The following is a 22,941-nucleotide window of genomic DNA, read 5'->3' on the forward strand; positions in this document are numbered from 1 at the left end:
TCCGAACCGCATTGCAAATGTCTTTCAAATTCTTTTCAATTCGAAAACAGCACCTAAAAGCATTTTGTTGAAGCATCTTCCTCCATTTGTTTTCATTAAAACTAATGGAATCAAGATCGAACCGGATTATGTTGCTGCAATTATGTAGTAGTTAAATTTTGCTTTGTGTTTCTGTCTGAAGTCCTCGCAAACTTGCTGTTCTAAGGCGCATCAGATAAGAAAGTGGGAATCTTTTCTCCACTGAGGCCAATTCTTTTTGCATGCTCACAGTGTATTTTCTAATCTATTTTTTAAACATATGCATGTCCTGCAACATCAGAGCTCAGTATCAAATAAACTGATTAAAATGTCCTATCAATAACTATAAAAACTCAGACTTTTTAGTCAAGTCTGGGTTATCCACATAAGTGTTGCAAGTAGATGAAAAAAAGTAACAAAACTGCACTTTAAAAATAGTATTTTTTTATTTACATATTATTTTTTATTGTTATTTACATTATTACATATTATTAAATACTGAAAGATAACACAACGTGTTAATGACATTATATCTTAAATGCTACATTAAACATCTGAAGGTGAAATGGTCAGAGTTGACAATAAAACCATGTTACATAAAATATAAAAATATATCCCAACATTCGCAGCCACCCATAGTTATGTCATAGCAGACAGCGAGTCTGAACAATAAATTGAAAACATTATAAAATGCACATCACAGGCCCAACAACAGTGGGTTCATGAGAATATATACAACACTTCTGTTCATACTCTCCAGCATGATAGCAACAGTGTTTACTACGGTGCTCAGTGTATCATCCGATAGAAGGGAATCAGTGACACACCACAACCTGAGAAGTGATGAACAATTACAAGTGTGCTACAAGTACATTACTGCATTTAGCATTGCTTACAGATGCAAATTTCATTTAATAATATTAAATACGTGTTGATTTGCCATGCTCTTCGTCTTTAGACATGGCTGGATTATCGTACATCTCCAGGCCCGTCTTGCTGTTTCTCCTGATCTTTTCAACCTCCTCCTCTTTTTGGCAGCACTTGCAGCATTTGCAGTTGCAGCAGCAGCAGCAGCGTGTGCCACAGAAGGCTAAAGATGAGGTCACCATTCTGTCCCACGGTGCCATGGAGTGCAGGGGCCGCGGCAAGAAGTCCCAGTTTCTCAGGACCGTGGGCAGGTAGCGGGGCCAGCGGGACTGCATCATATTGACGATAATCACAAAGACAACCAGAACAACGATTGGCACTCCAACGCCAACCAGGACTTGCCAGCCTGCCAGCGACAGGCCGAATATAAACAGAGGTAAAACCAAGAAGCACAGGATAAGGTAGAAGGCAGCAAACCAGCGGTATTTGGCGGTTCGGTTCCCGAGCCCTCTTGCCAGCCTGATGGGCACCCGCATGAAGGGGATTGGGTACCACAGTATGATGCCCATGATGTTAAAGAAGAAGTGGCAAAGTGCAATCTAAACAAAAAATACACACAAAAAAAAATCACATTCAAACAAAGCTTATTAAAGAAAATAGAATTCACAGCATTGTTAGCAGCTCACTGGGACTGACCATAGATGCTAAAATCCTCACAATACACATTAGCTTGTAGCTCTTTTATGTTGATGATTTGCTACATTTTCTGATGTTGAGCATGCTAACATTTGCTAATTAGCAGCAAGCACAGATTGTGTTAGTTTTTCAGATATTTGGTGATAAATGAAACATCATCAAAGTACGGAGAATTCATCCTCAGGGGACAATGAATATCTCTGGCAAAGTTCATCACAAGCTGTCTGGTTGTTGCAGAAATATTTCAGCATGGACTAACTGACAAACCAACATCGCTGCTAGCATGGCTGTAAAGTGTCACATAAGGGCAACTCTGAATTGCACCTTACCTGCAGGGAGTTGGCTAACGTTTCTCCAGGACTAGCCATAGCAGCAAGTATAGCAGTGGTTGTTGTACCAATATTGGACCCCAGGGTCAGAGGATAAGCTCTCTCAAGGCTAATGACACCAATACCTAGTGAAAGAGTGGCACAATTTAACCTCTGGTGTATTAAAAAAAAATGACAAAGAGAAGGAACATAAATGTACAAATGGCGACTTACCAACAAGTGGTGTTATAGCTGAGGTGAAGATGGAGCTGCTCTGAACAAGGAAGGTCATCCCAGCCCCGACCATAATTGCAAGATAGCCAGTAACCCAGGCGAAGGGGAAGGGGAAGTCTGTCGGTAAACAGAAACAGAGGAGGTGAGAAATAAACCCGATTAAGTGAACACAGTGTGATTCCTTGCATTATGACCACATAAACAGAGCAAATGAGGATTTCTGTCAAAACAGTACTTGTGCCTGAGCTTTCTCTGTCACACAACAGGATTGCTGTACCTGGAGACAAGCCAGAAGCAACAGGAAGGCTGTACCTGTGTTGCTCATCAGGCATCACCACCAAAGCAGATGTGCCGACTATCAAACAGGATGCACAGAGAATACAGAGAAGATGCTCATTTGTAGTGTTTTTGTACCTGTGTTGAGCACCTTCTTGATGACCACAGCCACCTGTCCCTTCAGCATGGAGTTGAGCAGCTTGACAATGAGGACGAGGCAGGTGCAGAGGACAAACAAAGACACAGCCAAGAGGATGAGGCCCACTGCCAGGTCTGGCAACTGCACATTGGCGAAGATGTGTTTGCCTGCAAAGAAATGATTGACATTTAAGTGTCCACTCTAAGCTTGCATTATGTGACAGCTAAAAATAGCCTAATGTGGGTGAGTCACTTTAGAGCAAAGCACTTTGATAAATGGAGCTGAAACAACAGGAATGTTATTTTGTGAGATAAAGAAGGGTATTCATCTGTGCTGGGCAGTAGCAGGATTGCTAGATCAATTGTATTTCTCAGAGGTTTGTTGATCTTGCTGTTTTCTGAATCAAAAAGCTTTTCAGTTGTGAGGCTCTGTTAATGATTCAGTAATGCCATGGCAGCCACACTAAGAAGCAAATTCTGGAGCTAAAAAATGAAGGCGACACAAAAGCGAACAAAAAAATTGCAGTTCTTTGAATTGCCACTTCAGGTGGCCTCCAAAAGCGAGTCAGTCCCCATAGACCCCCATGATAAAATGCCTAACTTTACAGCAGAAATAATCATGTTTACAGCCTGGAACAAAAACTGTTTTGTTCTGTAACACCAATTTCCCCACTGATGACAAGTGTTCTGGGGTCAATTTTTTAATAGCCCACACCTCATAACTAGATTAAGGTCTGAAGTTATGCATATTTAAAGGCGTAACTGCTTTGAGTAACAGGTGAGTGCCTTCATAGGACAGTTTATGGCCCTGAGAGATTTGCATGATTCCACCTCTTTGCTCATTTTTGGATTAGCAGGAAGTTAATAGGAGTCAGGCAGTGCCAAGATGGTGACGGTTAGAGCTACCACTGCTGTTCATTAAACCTATGACTGATGTCACAGAAGGTTCGTCCATCTTTATATTCTATTGTGTAGATGAGGTACATTTCTGAAGCGACAGGTACGGCAGAGCTTTCAGTGCGGTCTGATATAAAACTAAAGATGATGGCCAGACCATGCAGAGACATACACTGATCAGTTGCGATATTAAAACACTGACAGGTGAGGTGAATGAAATTGATCAACTCGCTAGAATGCAATGCTCTGCATCCGGGGGCCCTAGCATTAATGTGGATGTTACTTTGACACGCACCACCCACCTAGACATTGCTACAGACCAACTACTCCCTTCCATGGCAGTAGCAAGACTCCCCCATACCAGTGGCATCCCCCTACATGCATCTGAGTTGTGCAGGCCCCACCCTGCAACCCACAGGACCCAAAGGATCTGCTGCTACAGTCCTGGTGTCAGAACCGACCAGACACCCCCAGAGGTTCTATATCATTTTGGCAGCACAAGGCAGACCTACATAATATTAGGCAACTGGACTCAGTACATGGTGTGTATGCGGAACTGACATAAGCCCTTCTGTGGAACATCACGTGTTAATCTACGATTCAGTCTGCAAACAGCTTGTCAGCAACTCTTTGATAGCTACATGTGCTTTACTATCAGTGGGCAGCAAATGACTAAAATTAAACATAGAAATTAGATAAATATACAAGTATAAAAAGTATCTTCTGATGTAATACATTATTTTTTCCCTGTTGGCATTGCTTAACTTGCTACATTTCTCTGTCTTCAGTATCTTGAAATTTCATCTCTGGTAGAGTACCTGCCAGCTTAATTCCCTCAACACTGCTGTTCATTTTCACTGTAAAACAAGCCGAGAGATTGTGATTAGCTTCCGCTTTTATCAAATTAAAAAATAAAGAGTTTTTCTGTTTACAAAACCAAGCACCAAATCATTTACTTTAATTGGGGGCAGCATTCTTTGAAGAAATGATCCATTTTATGGTTATGTGGCTCATCACTGCGATGCTTCAGCGACATAGCATGAATGGAGCTATTGAGCAGGTAGACAGGTTGGGGGAGAGTATTTAGCTGAGTCACTACAACATCTCAAAGGTAGTCATTGTCCCGACATCAGAGGATCTAGATGAAGGAGGTCATTGTGGCCCAAATGGCTCTCTCATGTTTCAGTGAGCTTTAGTGGATCGGGTAATCCTAATTGCTATGTAAATGTTCTTTTTTGTACCCCCTAAAAAGCAGGCCTGGAAGCACACTTACATTTCTCCACGTTTTCAGTCCAAGTCTTGTTCTTCTCAACCCAGCAAATGGAAGGGGCAGTGCAGTTTGGCAGTGTCTCATTCCAGAAAGTCTGAGAGAGACGGCAGAAACAGCACAGACAGCACAGTAATTATTAATGCACCTGCTGATGATTGTCTTTTAATGATTGTACACAGCATTCTACCTTTTTAGACAGTATGATCTAACAGCAGAATCACTGTGGTCACAATATGAGAAGGACAATATCAGTCATTAAGAGAAGCAGAGGTAACCATAGCTTGATGTGTTTTCACTCTTGTAGCTAATAATTTAATGCATGTGATGCAGCTCTTGTTGATTTCTTACCATGTTTATCTCTGTTTTGCACCATCTTTTGATCAGACTTCTGTTCCTGGCCTCCGGGTCGCCAGTGGCAATCTGATTGATAACAGATTTGTCCAGCTAGGAGAAGAAGAATTTAGGTTTATTTTTTGTTTGTTTTTTTAAAAGGTATTTCTTATTTAGAATATTGTTTCACCTCCTTCATGGCTTGATAAATACCTCAATGATGGAGTCTGTGAGGGGGTCTGTGATGACGTTGAGCAATTCGGGGGCATTGTCTCCAGTCTGGATATTGAAAGACTCAATCACAAGGAGGCTGAGTTTGTACAGAGCGCCAGAGGCGACTTCTAGGGGCAGAAGAACCAGGACAGACAGCCAGTTGAAGAAGTCGTGGACCGTAGCACCTGCAAATGCCCTGGAAGTGAAGGAAAACACTCTTCATCCTTGTTGCCAGAAACTTTTTGTAGAGTTAGTTTAATCCCTTGCAGGTTAATAATTAATAAAATGCTCTGATTTACCTGCGGAACTCATTTCGATCTGCTGCCTGCATCATAGCTACAATAGTGTTGGTGACAGATGTTCCAATGTTAGCTCCCATGATGATCGGCACTGCAGACTTGACTTCTAGCACTAAACAACATGAGAAGCATCACATTAATACAGCTGCAGCTATTAATAGTGTGAAATTTTATGCCTGTCTTTGTCTTATATAATAGTAAACTGAGTATCTTTTTATCATGATTTGCAACCTTTCAAACTTCATGCATGTGTCCGAGTAGTCAAGTCAATTCATTTTTGTGCATTTCAAGTGCAAGTGTATACATGTGTCTTGTACGCCTGTGTGTGTGTGTGTGTGTGTCTACTTACATCCAGAGGACACCATGCTGACCACAATAGAGGAGGAGGTGCTGGAGCTCTGTACAAGCACTGTGACTAACACACCGATGACCAGCCCTGCCACAGGGTTGGACAACACAGCATTGTCCTGGAAGATGTCACCAGCAGCTTTGCCTGCACACATAGACACACCCTCAGGTCAAAAACACTGAACTCCATTTACATTACATTACATTACATTTTGTTGGACCTGGCATTATTAAGTAAAGAAATGTGCATAGGTAGGTGTGTTTTTTTTCTTTCTTTTTTTTTTTTTACCTCCGACTAGCTGGAAAGCAGAACTCAGAATATCCAACGAGCAGATAAACAGGTAAAGAAATCCAAGCAGCAGAACTAGCTTCACAATAGCAGTCAGTACTCTCAAAACCTTTCCTTTAGTATCCAGCTCTGTAAGAAAAAGAGAAAAAAAACACAAAGCAGTGAATCAGTCAGGTTTTGTGAAGGTATTGACATTGCAAAGGGCAGTTAGAATGGCAAGCTGCCTCACCTGACCACTTGACCCCCATGTCTTTGAGCTCTGGGAGAGCCCAGGGATCTACCTCCTCAGGTTCCTCATTTATCAGGTCCACGGTGGAGTAAGCCGGCAGGATGGCAGAATCTTTAGCTTTGTCATCTAATTCAGAGCAGGAAGAAGGAATGTTAGGAGGAAAAAGACGCTGCAGCAACTGTTTGAGAAAGTTGCCAAAAGAAAAGGTTATACCGCGAGCATGGGAGGAATCAGTCTCCACTTCTGGTCTTGGAGCCATGACTGTCTGGGGGAAAAAGATACAAAAGATGGAAACATTAGAAAATTACATGTATTTAAAAGTAGAGCAATTTAAATGCAGTATGTGGCAGTGTTTCACAGCTGCTAAACTGCTGTGTCAAGAAAAACACAAGGTGAAATCCTACATCCTCAACACTAGTGTCTGATCAACCAAAACTTCCAAGGCTGACTGACGACTTAAAAAGCTCTTAGAATAAGCCAAACACAATCTCTGTCACTGTCACAGTTCCTACAAATACTCAGAGTAGTAAAAATCTATCTAAACAGCTGTTTTAGCTTTTTTTTTTTTTCCCAAACGCAGGTACAGCTCACCCTCCCTGAATCATCCAATTATTCATATCTGACAAATATCTCCTCGATTACAACAGTTTTCTCATGTTACAGGAGGAAAATAGTGAGAAGCATATCACGCACCTGCAGCTGAACCCGGAGCTGAGAGCTGAGATCTGGAGGCTTCACCTGAGCTTCACCTGTCGCTCTCAGCGAGCCGCAGCGCAGCTTTTATAGCGCAGCCAGGAGCGCACACCCGCTGTGCGCAGTGCAAAGGTCGCGCAGAGTCCAGGTACCCTGACGGTGCTTCTGCATGCGGGAGCTCATAAAAGCGAAGAGGAATGATGTGGCGAGATTTCTGACGGAGTGTCTGAATGTGACACACGGTTTATAGAACCGAATGAGGAAAAAGAGAAGTTTGGTAAAGTTCATTCTGCTTTTATTTTGTAATTTAATCGTAATTAAAAAAATAATAATAATTAATTCGTTTAGACATTAATAACACACGAGTCGGTTTTAGTGAGGTTGCAGACCAAACTAAAACTAACCTTTAAGTATGAAATGCATATTGTCGGTTAACACCTGTGCAGACTTTTGATCAAAGTGCAAATGAAATCAAGCAAGCTGCCTCCTGGTGGCTGCAAATGGAACATTAATCTACATTTTCTTTGGAATATTCCTCATTGAAATATGTAGTTTTAGAGGCTCCCAGCTTCTTCAAAGAATAATCCCTTTTTTAAAGTCGTTTTGCGCTTTTCTTATAATTTTTGCTCTAAAAAATGCTCGATGGTTTCATCTCTCCAGGACTTTTTAAACTTGAGCATCTCATGTCCACACAAACACAACGAAATGTAATGTGAGGTCACCACAAATATATTTTCTTTTCTTATAGATAAAACTAATGATCATTGCAAGTTGTCCTGACCCATGTTGTCAAATACAACAAAAATAAAATAATAATAATGAGCTCATTGCTTTCCTGTCACACAGAATTGTGCACTTCCCTATTTATTTACCAATGTTTTTATTTATAATTACAGCCAACAGTGAGTGCTCCCGTCTGATATAATGTATAGTTCTAGTTGCATGCGTCTTATCTAAATCCATTGTCTTCACACACAGGCCCGGCCGTGCGCACACACGCTCTGATCATCTCTCCCACCCACACACATGCACAGGTTTACAGCTCCTTAGATAACACGTGCACACACACACATTTACACACACAATAAACACACAGACAGGCGCTTGTGTGTTTATTGCTAACTGTATTAGTCCAAGTTTATAGTGAGAGATAGGGCAGAGATAGGGCTGTAGCAACACAGCATATTATATATAAAATAAATGGTGTGAATATGAGTAAATGATTAAACTACAATCTTGTTGCAGTTACTCCCAAAGTGCAATAAAATAATCAGAGTTTAAACATCACATTGTTAAAAAAAAAAAAAAAAAAAGGGTTCACTGAGTTGACAGAAATAAATCCACTTTACAGACTTAAAGCACTTTAAAGTTCAGCTAAATTCTCAGTAAATATATTTAAATCTCTAATAGCAGATGATGATTATTGTTATTATCGCAGCACGTAATTGTTATGTGATTCTTGTTTTAGTTTTCCATGTAAGCCCTGGGTGCAGCGGCTGATTTTATGGTAGATGTGGGACTTGCTTGAGTGATGATGATGTTTTCTTCTAAAAACTGAACTTCTAATGACTTCAGTCTCTGAAAATGAACTCCAAAGGCAGCCACAAAAGTCCCTCATGCATTTAATCTACTTTGGTCGGTACAGTTAATTTTACGTGCTCCCTACAATTTTGATCCCTCTGGATGTTTAGCTGCACACGTCTAAAAAGCCTGTCACATTCTTCTATTGCCCCTTTTATCTCTTTTCAAGTGGCAAACTTGTAAGTGAAAAACCCACCAGTAATCTCCACTGGAATGAAATTACTAAAAAAGAAAAAAAAGAGGCCTTCTTTGTGACTTTGCATTTGCTTAATTTGTCTCGGCAGCTAATGAAACTGATCCTGTATCTTGTAGCTTCAAAACAACAGCAATCAATCATTATCCTGCACCGCTTGACTGCTACATAACCAATAAGATGATTGCAGCTGTAGGCTGTATCACGTACACAGGCTTCAGCAAAACAGCAGGACATGCAAATAAAAAATTCAAACACCCACACACACACACACACACACACACCCACACACACACACACACACACACACACACACACACACAAAAGAAAACTCTCGCTGATACAGACTTTGTTGTTGCAAACACAACATGATGAATCCCTGTGGTCCCGATATAAATACAAATGTAAATAATGAATAATACTTACATGAATTCTATTCGAAGATCACAGAAAGTTTTAACATGATTCAAAGATAAAGTAAAATGTGAGCAAAACAGCACACATTTAAAATCAAAATGTACATTGCAGGAAAAACAAGCTAAATCCTGAATTTATGTCATCTATTCTAAACATTTGCACAAATCAGAATGCAGTTTAGAATTTGAATAAACTGTTGAGACCTGCCACTGAAACACATTTTAAATCATAGAAATCATTTTATTTCAGCAGCACCGCATTAAAAATAAACTAAATATATTGTTCCACAAGATCTTAATTGTTGTTTTAACTGACCAACTCCTTTGCTGTTATATTGTAGCTTTGCAACTCATGGAAAAAGATAATAAAATACAAAAATAGAGATTAGCGCTGATTCAAAAATGCATGCATGGGAGAAATTTGCCTTCAGGCCTTTCTGACAGCATTCTGTCATTCAGACATCAGTCACTTCTGCATTAATGTTCCTCACGGCTTCATACCCACCACAATAACACACAGAGCCACAGTGTGTGCTGTACACGTGATTGGACATTACATTAGGTTACGTATAATGAAAAAGGGGCGAGTTTTCCTACTACAACACGATGGACAAACGTGAGCGTGTTCCAGATAAGTTTTTTTCTCATGTTATTGTTGTTTAGAACACCGTGCAATCGAATAGAAATGATTAGGTCACAGATTTTACAGCAGCCTTGAATCATAAAAAGCCATATTAATAAGACACCAAGCCACTGCATGTGTTGTCAGAATGTGTTTTTTGCATTTTGCATGTCATTGTATGCCACGTAACTGTGATGAAAGACTCCCTCTCCCTGAGTTGAACCCTAACCTTAACGAACAAAAGCTTAGAAAGTGCTTAAAACGTGTAAATGTGATACACAATTTGTGTCTGAATTGGGATCGTTTTGCTTAACCAAACCATTCTGCAAAATCTGGCTGCATCTCATAATTATTTTGCTATACAGGAAAGGAAAAATATTCTTCTTTTTTTTACCAATCACAATCATATTGGTGTCAGGGGAATTGTTTTGTACCATTTGCATGCAGAGCGGTGAGTGCTGGCATTAAAATGACATATTCACAAAATAAAACATACCAAAACAAAACAAAACAAAACAAAACAAAACAAAACAAAACAAAACAAAACAAAACAAAACAAAACAAAACAAAACAAAACAAAACAAAACAAAACAAAACAAAAATATATAGCAGGGCTGCTTTATTTAATCCAAACACCTTTTAAAAATTAAAATTTTCAGTGGAATAGTTTTCTCTCCTAGAGGTATTTGTTGTTTCCTAAAGTGAAGAATATTTCCAAACAAATAAATAATAGAGGACCAGGATAAAGCACATGAATGCAAGATATTCCCTGCAGTCTACATCCAAAGAGTCAGACTAATAAATTTTGTGCTGTTTAGATACAATCTAATGTGATGGAGTTATTTACAGCGTACTTCTGTGACTTTTTTGTTGCACACAATTTGTAACAACATTCTCCATCATTAAATCATAATCTTGTATTTGCCTTTTTGTTAATATGATGTGATTCAGACTAGTGCTGTTGTTCAAAGTAACACATACATGTTGTTTGATTCTACCTTGTAGGATTATTGTTACAACTTTTATTTCATTCACACAAGAAACTGAGACGCTGTCAGATTAATGTAACAGAGTGAAAGAGGCTGAACACTTGGTTAACACTGTGAAAGTAGAAGTACTAAAAGCATAAAATGTATTATTAATTATTAAAAAATCTCATCTTATTCCAGTGTTTTGGCATGTTTTAGACTCTCAATCTATTTTTACAATCCTATTTTTATTTTAGTCTCTTGCAAAGCATTTGAACTGCAGTTGATTTGTTTGAAAATTGCTAAATTTGACTGATTAAACAGCTGAAAACATCTATTGTAACTGAGACCACAGTGTTTTTATCAACTTGAACCAATAGTTTTACCAAACTAAGACTGAAAACTGGAAATTATTTTTAGAAAAAGGAAAATATAAAGTGACCTAAATGTAGAAATGATATCTCGACATAAATATATGGTTCTGAGCAGAACACAAACTGCTGTTTCCTGGGTGAAAGTCCTGTTTGACCAGTTCATCCAACACAGCCTCCACCCTACATGGACTTTGCCGGTCTTTAAACTTCCCAAAGCTTCTGCTAGAAATCCCCGAAGGCAAAGCAAGTTGGACTTTAGTATTTTTGTCATCCACCCCCAAAGCTGTGAGTTGCAATAATGGAACAACATCAAGTATGATATTGTAAGAACCACGGCAACACGACGGTATCTGGCACTCCTTAAAACCCGTTTGAAAAGCATGTTAAAATAGTGTTTTTTACAACACAAACCTGTACCTCATAAAAAAAGCTGGAATATTGTTATAAAATAAATATATGGTAAATATTTTCCTTGTGAAAGCACTAAATCCTTGATACAGTTTCATAATTTCATCGAACATTACTTCATTTCACCTGAAGTAACTCTTAGCGGCTCATAACTAGCAGGCAGATAAAAGACATAAAAGCCAGGTGTGGCGCATTATCATTAGCTGATTATTGATTAAATATCTATTTATCTCTCTGATAATTGCCTGTGTGTGCCTGCGCTCAGAGGCTCAGCTTCTGTGCAGTTATGAGCAGTAATATTCAGTGTAATGGAAATATGATTGGCTCCAACAGCGTTTCTGGCTGCGACCTTGACCTCTCTGCAGTGTACACAGTCGTGCTCGAGTCAAGTTCTTAAAGAGGCTATATTTTAAAGTTCGCCGAGTTATTTATTGACTAACCTTTTAGGTTTGTTGCGCTGCTTTTCTCCCCATGTGACTTCAGGAGACCCACATATGAAAAGATGAGCCGATTCTTACCTTTAACCTTTGGAATGCTGCTTTCATTGTCCCTCCACCCACATGCTGATCAAAATGCTTCTTGGTCAGGCCTGTGATTATGTATTTCTCTCTTGTCTTTGTCTTTTTTTCTCTCATTTAGAAACCCTATTTATTTCAAACTCATATCATCTCCCTCCTCCCTGTGTAAGGCTGTATAAAGCATTCTCCTCATCCTCCTATGAAACATCTGGAATGTTTTGTTGAGGATTGTTATGGTATCAGAGTCAATGATTGCCTGCAGGGCCTGTGAGTCGATGCCGTCTATCTGCCATGCTGGCACGGTCCACGGAGGGTCACAGTTTGCCCTCATGTTGAGGCTGAAGGGGTGGGGGGGTGGCGTGTACTACTACACTGTGTGTAGGCTGTGCTGTAATCCATAAAACCATAAAACTCAGCTGTTAGAACTCGTCCAAACTGGTTGAAGCTCCCCGGTGCGGTGAGACCAAGCAGCTATCTGGGTTACGGCCAAAGTGACACAGACGTTGGATACGATGGAAGGTCTGTATCGATCTTTTTAGTCAAAAAAAGACAGTTTGAAAGATTGAAGCAAGCACTAACAGTATATTCTGAATTTCCTTGTAGAAGAGCAGTGATAACTACATCATCCACTTAGACCGTTAGCAGTACGGAAAGCCCCTTTTTACTTTAGATAACATATATCTGGACATGTTGGGAAAGGTACAGTTAATATTTTGTAGAAATAAAGCCAAAATGCTGTGCTGAATTGAGTGAGACCCTGCTGCCTCCACATGGCCACAGTGTAAATTCAGAGACTGTAAGCTGCAGAGAATTATTTTAAAATCAACTCTTTAAGGGGGTCGAGAACACACAGTGCACAAATGACTATCATTCTTGCGAAACTGCATATAATTGCACCTGCAGCGACGTCCTCTCACTATGTGATGCATGTTACATATGGTTTATTGTGTCTGAAGCACAAAAGTGCAGCAGAATATCAGTGAAGGTCTCATGACCCCCCCTCAGACACTGAGACACTGAAGAAAAAATCATTAACAATTCCAACATTTTCGCCAAGAGTTTTAAAATTTATTAGCTTTTATTTTATTAGGGAAAAATATAATTAAATCTATATTTTTAGCTACTTTTAGGCTCAGATTTACTGAACAAAGAGTTAATTTTAACTAATTTGGTCATTGTGCTTCTTTAATTGTACAATTTTAAAAATGCATTTTAAACCCTCACTAATCCTATTTAAAGTCATTGACTTATATCTTGTGTTTTATTTGCATCTTGACCACCAACAGTAATATTACTTTTGGTCCTTGATTGTTTCAGTAGCTTTTTAAGATTACATTAAGTGTAACTAAATTACGGTTACTTTTTAGCTGAAAAACATGCAGAGATTAAATACCTTTACAGGCCAGAGTTGTGTTTGCAGGTTTTTCCTCCAGGGAGTGTATGGCGCAATGTACTGGATGTGTAGCCTGAACAGCAAACCTGACAGGGGAAAAGCAAAAAAAAATCAATATTTTATAACTTCTCCTGATTTTCATGGTTCGACAGTGGGAGAATGATACTGGACAAGACTTTAGTGAAAAAATTAGCAGAAACAGGATTTGGAAACTGTCCCCAGTGGGAATTACACTCATGTTTAAATCAAATTAAAGACTGGATGGAGCAGAGCTTACAGCGGTCACCACTGCAGTTTGGTCTGTGATTTGTTTCTTGTGAAGTTCCCACATGCACCAGCAGATGGGGACAAATAAATATCAAAAGGTTTGTGTTTTTGTCAGGGTTAGAGGCAAAACTGGACTCACCTATAGAGACATATAGTTTGATTTCACACAGTTATTGCAGAAAATTGAGACCAGTTCTTTATAAAGGTTAGAAAGCAGAGAAAAGCTGTGGTTAATGAGTCTGCTGTGCATGTCTGAGGAAGCCTTTCCTCCACTCAACATAGTTTTACAGAAAACAGTTTGGGCATAGAAGCACAAACTTACATTTTAGACACTTGTTACATTGCAGAGACACTTAATACTCACTTAAATTTATCTGATGACTTCAGTAGCGTCGCAGACCGTATTGATCTCTGGGGGAGAATATACAATATTCTCAACAACTGTAGATGATTCGGCATGATGAGAAAATCTGCTTTTGGTGACCACATGACAACTGCTTCAACTGATAACAGAAACAACCTTTGCACTGTGACGAACCTCAAAACAACAGGGAGCAACATCAGCGCCAGTAGAAAGAGCTCAGGTGTACAGGAATGAACAGTTCCTGGCTTTAATAGCTGCACTGCAGGATGCTAACTTTTATAAGCAGCAGGAACCGAAAGGCCAGAGTAAAATCTGACCAAAACGCACAAAGGCAAGCCAATACAGGCCAGATGAGACCAATATGAACATTTACCAATGATCCAAACCATCCCACCTCCTCAGTGAAACATGGGGGAGGTTGTGTCATGACCCAGGCATGAAGCTGCTGCTGGAACCGGCTGACTCATAGCAGGATGAATTCACAAGTGCAAAGCAATTCCTGGACCTTTACCCTGCAATAACACAATGACCTCAAAAGCCCTGCTTGTGCAACCTAAACTTTTAAGAGCGGCAAAAAAAAAAAAAAAGAAAAAAGCTGGAAGGTCTCAGACTGGCCGAGACAGTCATCACATTTAAACCCTCTTGAGCATTTTATCGACTGAAAACAAGCATGAACTGCAGGCAGCTGTTCTAAAGGCTTTGAAAAGCATTTCCAAACAAGATACTAAAGGTTTAATTTTGTCAGCGAGCAGCAGACTGGATGCTGCCATTGAACCCAGATACTGGACTTTATCACTTTTATTTCTTTTGACATTCATCTCATAATTTCACTCAATTTTGTACTCATTCAAGTAAAGTTGTGAACTTCTGGATGACAAAAGTAAATTATACAACTGATGACTTCACAGCCTTTAATTGTATAAAATGTTTCCAGGCTCCCGTGACTTCATCAGAGCCCATAGAAGCACCTGATTTGGGTGCATTTTGCTTGGAGATGTGCAGAGAACCCTGTTTTTATTAAAAGGTATAAGCTGGTCATGTACCTTATCTAATTATCACTCTCTATCATGCTAAAAATAACAGCCTGTTGTGAGAAACTGGACGTGTATTTGTCAAAGGTTGCTGGTATCTGATGCGGCGGACTGCTGAGGTCGTGCATCAAGGTAACCTATTGCTGCTATTTATCTGATATAAAATGCTGCTTTCCAGCTCAGCTCCCACCTACATCAGACAGTGCTTCAGCGGTGCCGACACTTGGCCGACCTTGGCGGTGATTGATAGGAAATGTTAATTCCTAAGTCCTCCACACACGCCGATGGGCAGCCATCCCTCTTTCTTCTTATCACACAGCAGGAGAGGTGAAATATGAAATGGCACCACAGAGATAATTCTACGGCTTTCTTGCATGTTTTTAAAGGATGTGTTTGATTGACATAAAGGATTGATCTGGTTTAGAAAGAAGCTCTGAGAGCTTATATCTAAATGAGAAACACACAAATTGTGCTGTATGGATTTATTTTGACATTAAAATATGCAAGAAAAACACTGTCGTTTCAAATATTTCACTTTTAAGAATTTATTATTGAAATATATGTTTCAAATGTTTTTTTTTAAGTACAGTATAACTCTGTTTCTGACCTTGATGTGAAACCTGGACATGAGTTCACTCCATATAGAGACAATATTGACGTGGGATCTCATTATCGCTTGCAGTTGATCAATTAGTCCCCACCAGATCCTTAGTATCGAAGCATGACCTGGAAAAAAACATAATTTATTGACAGATAAAATGTTTTATTTATCAGTGACATTGGCTGCAGTGCATCTCAGTGTCTCTATAGATAGATTCACTCAGAGGTGAGCTGGTGCTGTGGATCAAATAGGGCAGAAAACAGGATTATTTTTACCTCACTGAGCCAGTCAGTGAAGGCTGAGGTGCGGGTGAAGACCGTGGGCTTCTTCACCTCATTGCAGACTCGGGACGAAACAAAGCTGGTCACGCCCTGAACGTACCACCTACCATCCTGACCCAAACAGTTCAGAGGACCACCGGAGTCTCCCTGAGAGAGAGGCAGAGGCAGGGACACAATGAAGTAGCTGACCTTGTTCATGGCAGGTAGTTCAGGTCTGACAGCTGCGTTCTGTCGATGCCTCACACACATTGCATCCAGATACGATGTCTCCTCCTGCACAGATCATCGTGGTCTTGGCGTTGATGCCCCACCAGTCGCTGCGACTGCAAACGCTGTGCTCCACGACGGGCAGCAAGGCCTGCTGCAGCCTATCAGGCATGGGGCCGTGGGCTGAAACACAGAGAGGACAGAGCTGCTCAGCGACACAGAAATGCACCAAATACTGTATCTTACATGCGCCAGGAAATAACCACTACTGTACAAACTGTAGCCTGTCACTCATCACTGTTACTCAGAAAAGTAATAGTCTTGCTTTACTAGTTACAAAACCAGATTGTTGCATTATGCAACAAAAACTTTAATTGAGCAAATGGATTTTTTTTTTTGCTTTTCCCCCCAGTTATTTAACTAAACTGACTCCAGAATGCAGCTGTAGCCTTTGCTAACGTTACTATGCTAGTTCTGGACAAACAAGATGTCATAAGACTTCGGTTCTTCTTCCTCCTCTCCTTTAGAGGTTTTACAGCAGTTGACATCCTTTAAGTTGTGTTACTGCCCTCCTCTGGATTTAGTCCTCTATAACTTCTCATTCAAATTCTTTTTAGTAAGACTTTGGTTGTCTGATGCTAAAAAAAGTTTTTTTTTTTTGTTTTTTTTTTAAATTCTGGGTTTGCATGTGGCCATTCTAAAAGTGTCTTGGGGTTTTCCCTTTCTGACTAGGCCCACACATTACCACTTAGCCCATAAACTTTATATTGCAATGGCCCAACAAAAATACGATACATTTTTCGACAATATTCTAAAAAGTAAACATGGATGTCTTATGATGTAACAAAAGCGGAAAAACTTTGCAGTTGGAGGTGCCTGGTCAATAAATGTTGTTTTTATAATGGTGTAAATCGATAAATGCCTTTTGGGCCGGAGGCTATTTTGACATTGCAATACCACCCGTGACCACTGGGAAAAGTGGTAGTGCCATATCCAGAGATTGTAATACTCCCATACTTTGGAGTCAAAAGGATTCTGACATTTTAACTGCCTCTCGTGATCCAAATAACTGGATGTGTCAAGGAGGAATTTACTAGACTGTGTGGCTGATTGCACACCTACATTGGTGTTTTTCCTGGTGTTCCCACTCCAGAGATAGAGTTTCAGTATAGTGATGGCACAAATTTTAGTTTTTAAAGAAATTTTTTCATGGAGAGATTTTTACAAACCTGATCTGTCAACTATTTCACAGGTATCTGTTTTATAATAGGGGCCACAGAAGCTTTTTTTTGGTTGCAATATCACAAGGGTCCACTGGGAAATCCTGGCACTATGGCTGAGTGGCTCTCCCACAAAGTGTCACCAAAGGGGAATTGTTGTATAAACCTCGTTGTTTTTGACCTTTAAATGGTCTTTAAAATGTAAAACAGCTTAAATCATTTAAATTGCATTTCTCCAATTCAATTTCCAGACACACCGTAAGCGGACAGTTTCTGTTGACTTGCGCTATAATTTTCATCTTCTGAAGAAAAAATCATTACGTCCAGTAATTGTTGGGAAGTTTAAAAAAAATCTATCACAAGTCAACAGACACAAATTGGAATGAAGGTAACTGTTTCTCACACAGGTCATCAGAAACTGTAACCTTTCTTTCTAATGTGCCTGTAAAATGGCACATGATTTACTAAATGTTACACAACTGCAGAATTGGAAGTTGTTCTCTTACATTGCTTGTTAAAGAGAATTAGATTACATGACTTTGAGCAAGTCCTTCTTGCTGACACTTGCAGAAGTCTGAGTTTCCGTCCTAACGAGATAGAACTAATTAATGACCTGCAGTGATCTGCACTGCAAAAACAGCATGACAGACAAGGACACAGTGACATTACTGTAAAGGTTGCCCCAGCCGGAGATGTAACATGGGGTCCCGTGGGCAGGAATCTCTCCAGCCTCTGGAAGACAAGCTACACCCACACTGTCATTCATAATGGGGCTCTTATCCAGCTTCAGCAGGGCAAGATCATTGCTGGGGGAAAGTCAGTGTTATAGTTAGATTTTCACTGATCGAGGAGATGAAAGCTTCTGTGAAGTTTGTTACCAAGCAATATACTGACCCGGCAGCCACATGGTCGATGTCCCAGTTGGGATGGACAACGATACGCAGGATGTCTCTGATCTGTTCAGTTCCCTCCTGCTGGGTCATATCATGCTCTCCTAACACCACACGGTACACATCTCCCGGCCTGAGAGACAGTTTCCTTTATTTAGCAATGCATTTAGCAATATTATTTCAATCATGTATTTTTATTTCTTCATTTTCTTCTTTCTGTATTTGTGCCACTGTATTGTTTCTGCATGCTTTTCATGCAGTCCTTCTGTCTCTAGCACTCAGTTTTCACTCTTTGATCATGCAGCAGCTAATTAGTCACCAGATGCAGTGTCCAGCAGTCAGCACCCAGCGAGGTGCAATCAGAGTCCCTCCACAAGTGTGATGGAAACGGCTGCCATGCTTCACCTGCAGGGAGATCTGTGAAGAAAACAAGACTATTTTTAATTTACACTTATTCTAAATGAGGGAATACAAGAATAATGGCACATTGATGCCCTGTAGTTACCTGCCAAGGCCAGCTATGAGGGCGAGCATCCACTCCGTTCACAACCCTGCTGGTGTCAGGCTTGACAGCAGGTGTACCACATCCAAAAACTAAAACAGACAGCAATAGATTCTGTAACTGAGATGTCTTTAGTGCTTAACATCCATGTCTGACAGAACTGCACAACGATAGCTCCACTAATCAAGCCGAGCTACTCACCATACGCTGCCTGGAGCAGCAGGAGGACCAGTGTCTGCAGCATGGCATCAGTATGAGGAACAGATCCACACCCTCAGTTCAAGTTCAGCTCTCTTATACCTGCTCAGCATGTCTGTCAACCCCAACACAGATCACACTGTACCTGTGCAATTCTCTTATCAGCATTCTCTGCCGATTGTAGCTGAGAAAAAACTTCCTGTTCCCCAGATGCATCAGTTGGTTCTGCTGAACTGAGCTGCTTGCTGATGGAAAAAATGGGAGTTTTATCAAATGTGAGCCAGACAAAGTTAGAGATAGGCCGATCCATGTATGCGAGATTGCCAGTGTGCATGTGCTTATATACAGATGACATATTTGCACACATAATTTCCCAAGACACCATTGTGCAATACGGTGCGAACAGAACGCGTCACAGAAAGCCTTAACTTAAATTCAGAGAGGTTCAATTATGATAAATGCTTAAACAGAAGACTGAAAACCTTCACAGGGATTATGGACTTTAGAATGTTTAGTTTCATTACAGAATTCTAGAAATTTCTTGAAATATTCGGATCAACCAGGGAAAATCAAAACATCTGTGCAGGTGTGCAGAGTTGTTCATTTGATATGTAACTACAGCTGTCAAATAAATGAACTGGAGTAAAACTTCCATTATTTATCTTTGGGGTGCTGCCGATTGTATGTACAAAATTTTATAACATTGAAATACTTGAGCAACATCCAAGGACCTTAGAATCATACTAGTGAAAAGTGCCAGAATAAATGCACTGTTTTGGAGACAATCTTATTAAATAATGTTGGAATTTTAAGCTATGGTACTATTTCACAGTTTTTCAATAGTGAACTAAATGTGTTAATTCCCCAGAAAGCAATGTCACATCTGCATATTTAAACCAACCTAACATTTCTTACATTCTCTTTATAATTTATTGTGTCGTGTTGTGTCTCTCTGCAGCAGTAAAAAATCTATTTCCCCGCTAAAAATGAGGAAAGGGACAGTACATGGATGCCTTGCGCTTTCTTGATCATAAAATTCACCTCTCATACTCCTTTTTGGTCAGTAAGTCATTATGTGTCTCTGAGGTCCTCCCAAGAACGTGTCTTCTAAGTCTGTATCTGAAAATAACACACACCTTCTGCCTAGCTCAGGAATGGATTGTTTCTGTGTCTGTAGCTTTACAGTGCCTATTAAAATATTTACCCTCCATTTTTTTAACTTTTCAACATTGAATCATGGTCAATTTCATTTGGCTTTTTGGCAAAAATTTACAGAAAAGACTCTTTCATGGCAAAGTGAAAACTGCTTCCTACAAAGTAATGGTTATCAATTAAAAATATAAAACTTAAAATAAATGACTATAAATATTCATCCCCTTTGAAGTGATTCACCTAAATCAGCCACTTGGTGCTGGAAGTCTCACATATAGTGAATTAGAGATCCTCTGGAGTAAATGAAATCTATCATTAAGAAATAGAAGGACTAGAGCAGGCCGTCCTCAGAAACTGAGTGACTGTGCAAGAAAGACAATAGTGCTGGAGACCACCAAGACACCTATGACTCCTCTGAAGGAGTTACTTGCTTCTGTAGCTGAGATGGAAAGACTGGATACCACAACTGTTGGCTGTTCTTCACCAGTCAAAGTACTCTGATAATAAAAAGAAAACAAAATCTGTCATCTGTAGCAACCACAGGCCTGTAAAAAGCCACACATTGCTTTAAGTCTGCATGGGATGGTTGGATTGGCCTACCTGAATGTCTTACTATGTACCCGCCTATCTGTAAAGAGGTGTCATGAAATGAAAAGATCTATTATTCTGGGCACTTTATCTTGTCCTTGTTATTTTTACTGAGTTGAGATTTAAACTAGCACCTACAGTCACTTTACAGCTGGACATCTGCTGAGGAAGACTATATGATCCGATCCAAAATAGAACTGCGCTGAGGTTTCCAAGGTCCAAATTAACGTTCCATCCCAAGTCTTGAAAGTGGTTTATGGTTGATTTTTCCACTGAACATGTACATCGTGCATGTCACAGGCAGAAAATTTGCTCGCTGTTTGTCTTACTGTAACATAGATAGCTAGCACAAAAGCACCAATAACCTCTCATCACAAAACGTATGACCAAATAATGCAATAAAATAACCCCCCATATAGCTGCTTAGTCAATTCTTTGCATATAACTGCATGAAAAACCTTATCTGAACATGAAAAAAACCTCCAGACCAGACAAACTGTTCCCAGAGTGGAACTGTGGGCTGTGTGAAAGTGAGAATGGAAGTAGCTGAGGAAGCATCTCAGGGTGAGTGAAGAAGAAAACCAGGCAGAATCGGAGACAAGGGTTTTAGTGTCGTCAGTTGTCTCGGTGCTCAGTGTACTACGAGAAATAAATTTTCTTCCTGCGACCACAGAACTGGATAGCTTTGGGTTACCTTCAAGAGAAACAGCCCTGTAACAACTTTCTCTCCTTTAATAACATGTTATACATTCACAAAGGGGCCCACGCTCCTGCAGAATCTGGACCCAATTCTTCACGCCTCACTCAGACAGTATCCTTTCCTCCTGAGGCAAACTAATATCACTCTTGGGAGAAGTCGCCGTGCATCTATAAATTTCCCCTTTTAGGGGGCAAATCAAATCAATACCGCCTCAACGGCTAAAAGGCTTTACTTGTTTTCTTGCCGTGTTAAGATAATTCCCTACACCAGATACAGCCAGAAGATTTACGAAGCAGACATGTGCTGTATGTTTGCATAACATAGCAGTGACAGAACTGTGAATAATTCTGATTAGGGCTGCAAAAGTTACAGCTCACAATGAATTAACTGCTGATACTGTTTACAGGAGGTCACTCAGGGGGAACTTAGCATTTATAAGGATTGCATGTTTGTTGAACAATAAATTATACAAAGTTAAACAGTGTGAAAAAAATCAATAGCACTTATACTATAAATTACTTCAGCGTTAGTGATGCACCATTATTTAAAATGCAAATATTGTGTTTTAGAATGTATCTTCTATCAAATTGACAGTAAAAGTCAATTTATTAACAAACTTTGGAGACAGTTCAAAGACTTTGCTGTCATAAGCACAGAGTGCCAGGTTCTACAATGACATTTCCTTTGCAGTTTCACTGCATTGCTGGTCCATAAAAGGAGATCAAAGTAATACATTAAAAGGCAGGAATAAAATGACTAAGTGCATTCGGTATCAGTTTCAAACAGGTAATAATAATGTTAGTAAAATTTGCATGTTAATATAACTAAAAGTTCCACTGCAGTCATAGCAGAGACTCTGTGAGGCCACCACTGCAACCCTTTGAGCTAAATACTAATATCAGATGCCAGGACACACTCAAAACAGATCACACTGAAACTAGTACTGTTAGATTTCAAAGAAAATATTAAAGGACAAAGGTTAGAACAACAAGAAGGTCCAGGGTTGGAACCTGCTTGCTGGCTGGTGCCTTTCTGTTCGGAGTTTGTATGTTCTGTATGTGTTGGATTTTCTCCGGATGCTCCAGCTTCCTCCTACAGTTCAAAGACATGCATAGTTAGGTGTAGATGTGAGTGGGAGGGTTCATGGTTGTCTGTCTTTCTGTATTAGCCCCGTGATGGACTGGAGACCTCTCCTGGGTTTACACTGCCTCTTGTTCAATGTCAGCTTGGATTAAATTCAAGTGTATTTATATATAGCACAAGTTCACAACAGAAGTCATCTCAAAGCACCTCACATAGTACGCTGAAGACCACAGAAGGTCAAAAAATCCAAAGATTCCCTTGGGCAAGTTGGCAACAATT

General features: G+C 39.9%; 2 protein-coding genes across 3 annotated transcripts; both read right to left on the reverse strand.

The window, feature by feature from the left end:
* Window positions 1-445: 445 nt before the first annotated feature.
* On the reverse strand, window positions 446-7,252 carry slc34a2b (solute carrier family 34 member 2b). Of its 2 annotated transcripts, none has more exons than XM_023272884.3 (13): window positions 7,106-7,252; window positions 6,626-6,677; window positions 6,413-6,538; window positions 6,184-6,312; window positions 5,896-6,039; window positions 5,547-5,658; window positions 5,248-5,443; window positions 5,053-5,148; window positions 4,708-4,798; window positions 2,538-2,705; window positions 2,124-2,240; window positions 1,911-2,035; window positions 446-1,484 (listed from the first exon to the last, which is right to left on the reverse strand). In XM_023272884.3, exons 2-13 carry the CDS (start codon window positions 6,669-6,671, stop codon window positions 939-941), a joined length of 1,896 nt encoding a protein of 631 aa, XP_023128652.1. In that variant the 5' UTR covers window positions 6,672-6,677; window positions 7,106-7,252; the 3' UTR covers window positions 446-938. The 2 variants fall into 2 exon arrangements, with proteins under 2 accessions (XP_023128652.1, XP_054860016.1); XM_055004041.1 differs by having other exon boundaries at window positions 6,626-6,673; window positions 7,106-7,243.
* An 8,517-nt stretch (window positions 7,253-15,769) lies between these two features.
* Window positions 15,770-19,291, reverse strand: LOC111570240 (chymotrypsin-like elastase family member 3B). Its single transcript, XM_035949374.2, has 8 exons — window positions 19,143-19,291; window positions 18,945-19,033; window positions 18,759-18,856; window positions 18,444-18,572; window positions 18,219-18,355; window positions 16,370-16,512; window positions 16,117-16,269; window positions 15,770-15,966 (listed from the first exon to the last, which is right to left on the reverse strand). Exons 1-8 carry the CDS (start codon window positions 19,183-19,185, stop codon window positions 15,949-15,951), a joined length of 810 nt encoding a protein of 269 aa, XP_035805267.1. The 5' UTR covers window positions 19,186-19,291; the 3' UTR covers window positions 15,770-15,948.
* Window positions 19,292-22,941: the final 3,650 nt, after the last annotated feature.

This window comes from Amphiprion ocellaris, chromosome 2, assembly GCF_022539595.1.
Source record: "Amphiprion ocellaris isolate individual 3 ecotype Okinawa chromosome 2, ASM2253959v1, whole genome shotgun sequence".
Classification (NCBI taxonomy): domain Eukaryota; kingdom Metazoa; phylum Chordata; class Actinopteri; family Pomacentridae; genus Amphiprion; species Amphiprion ocellaris.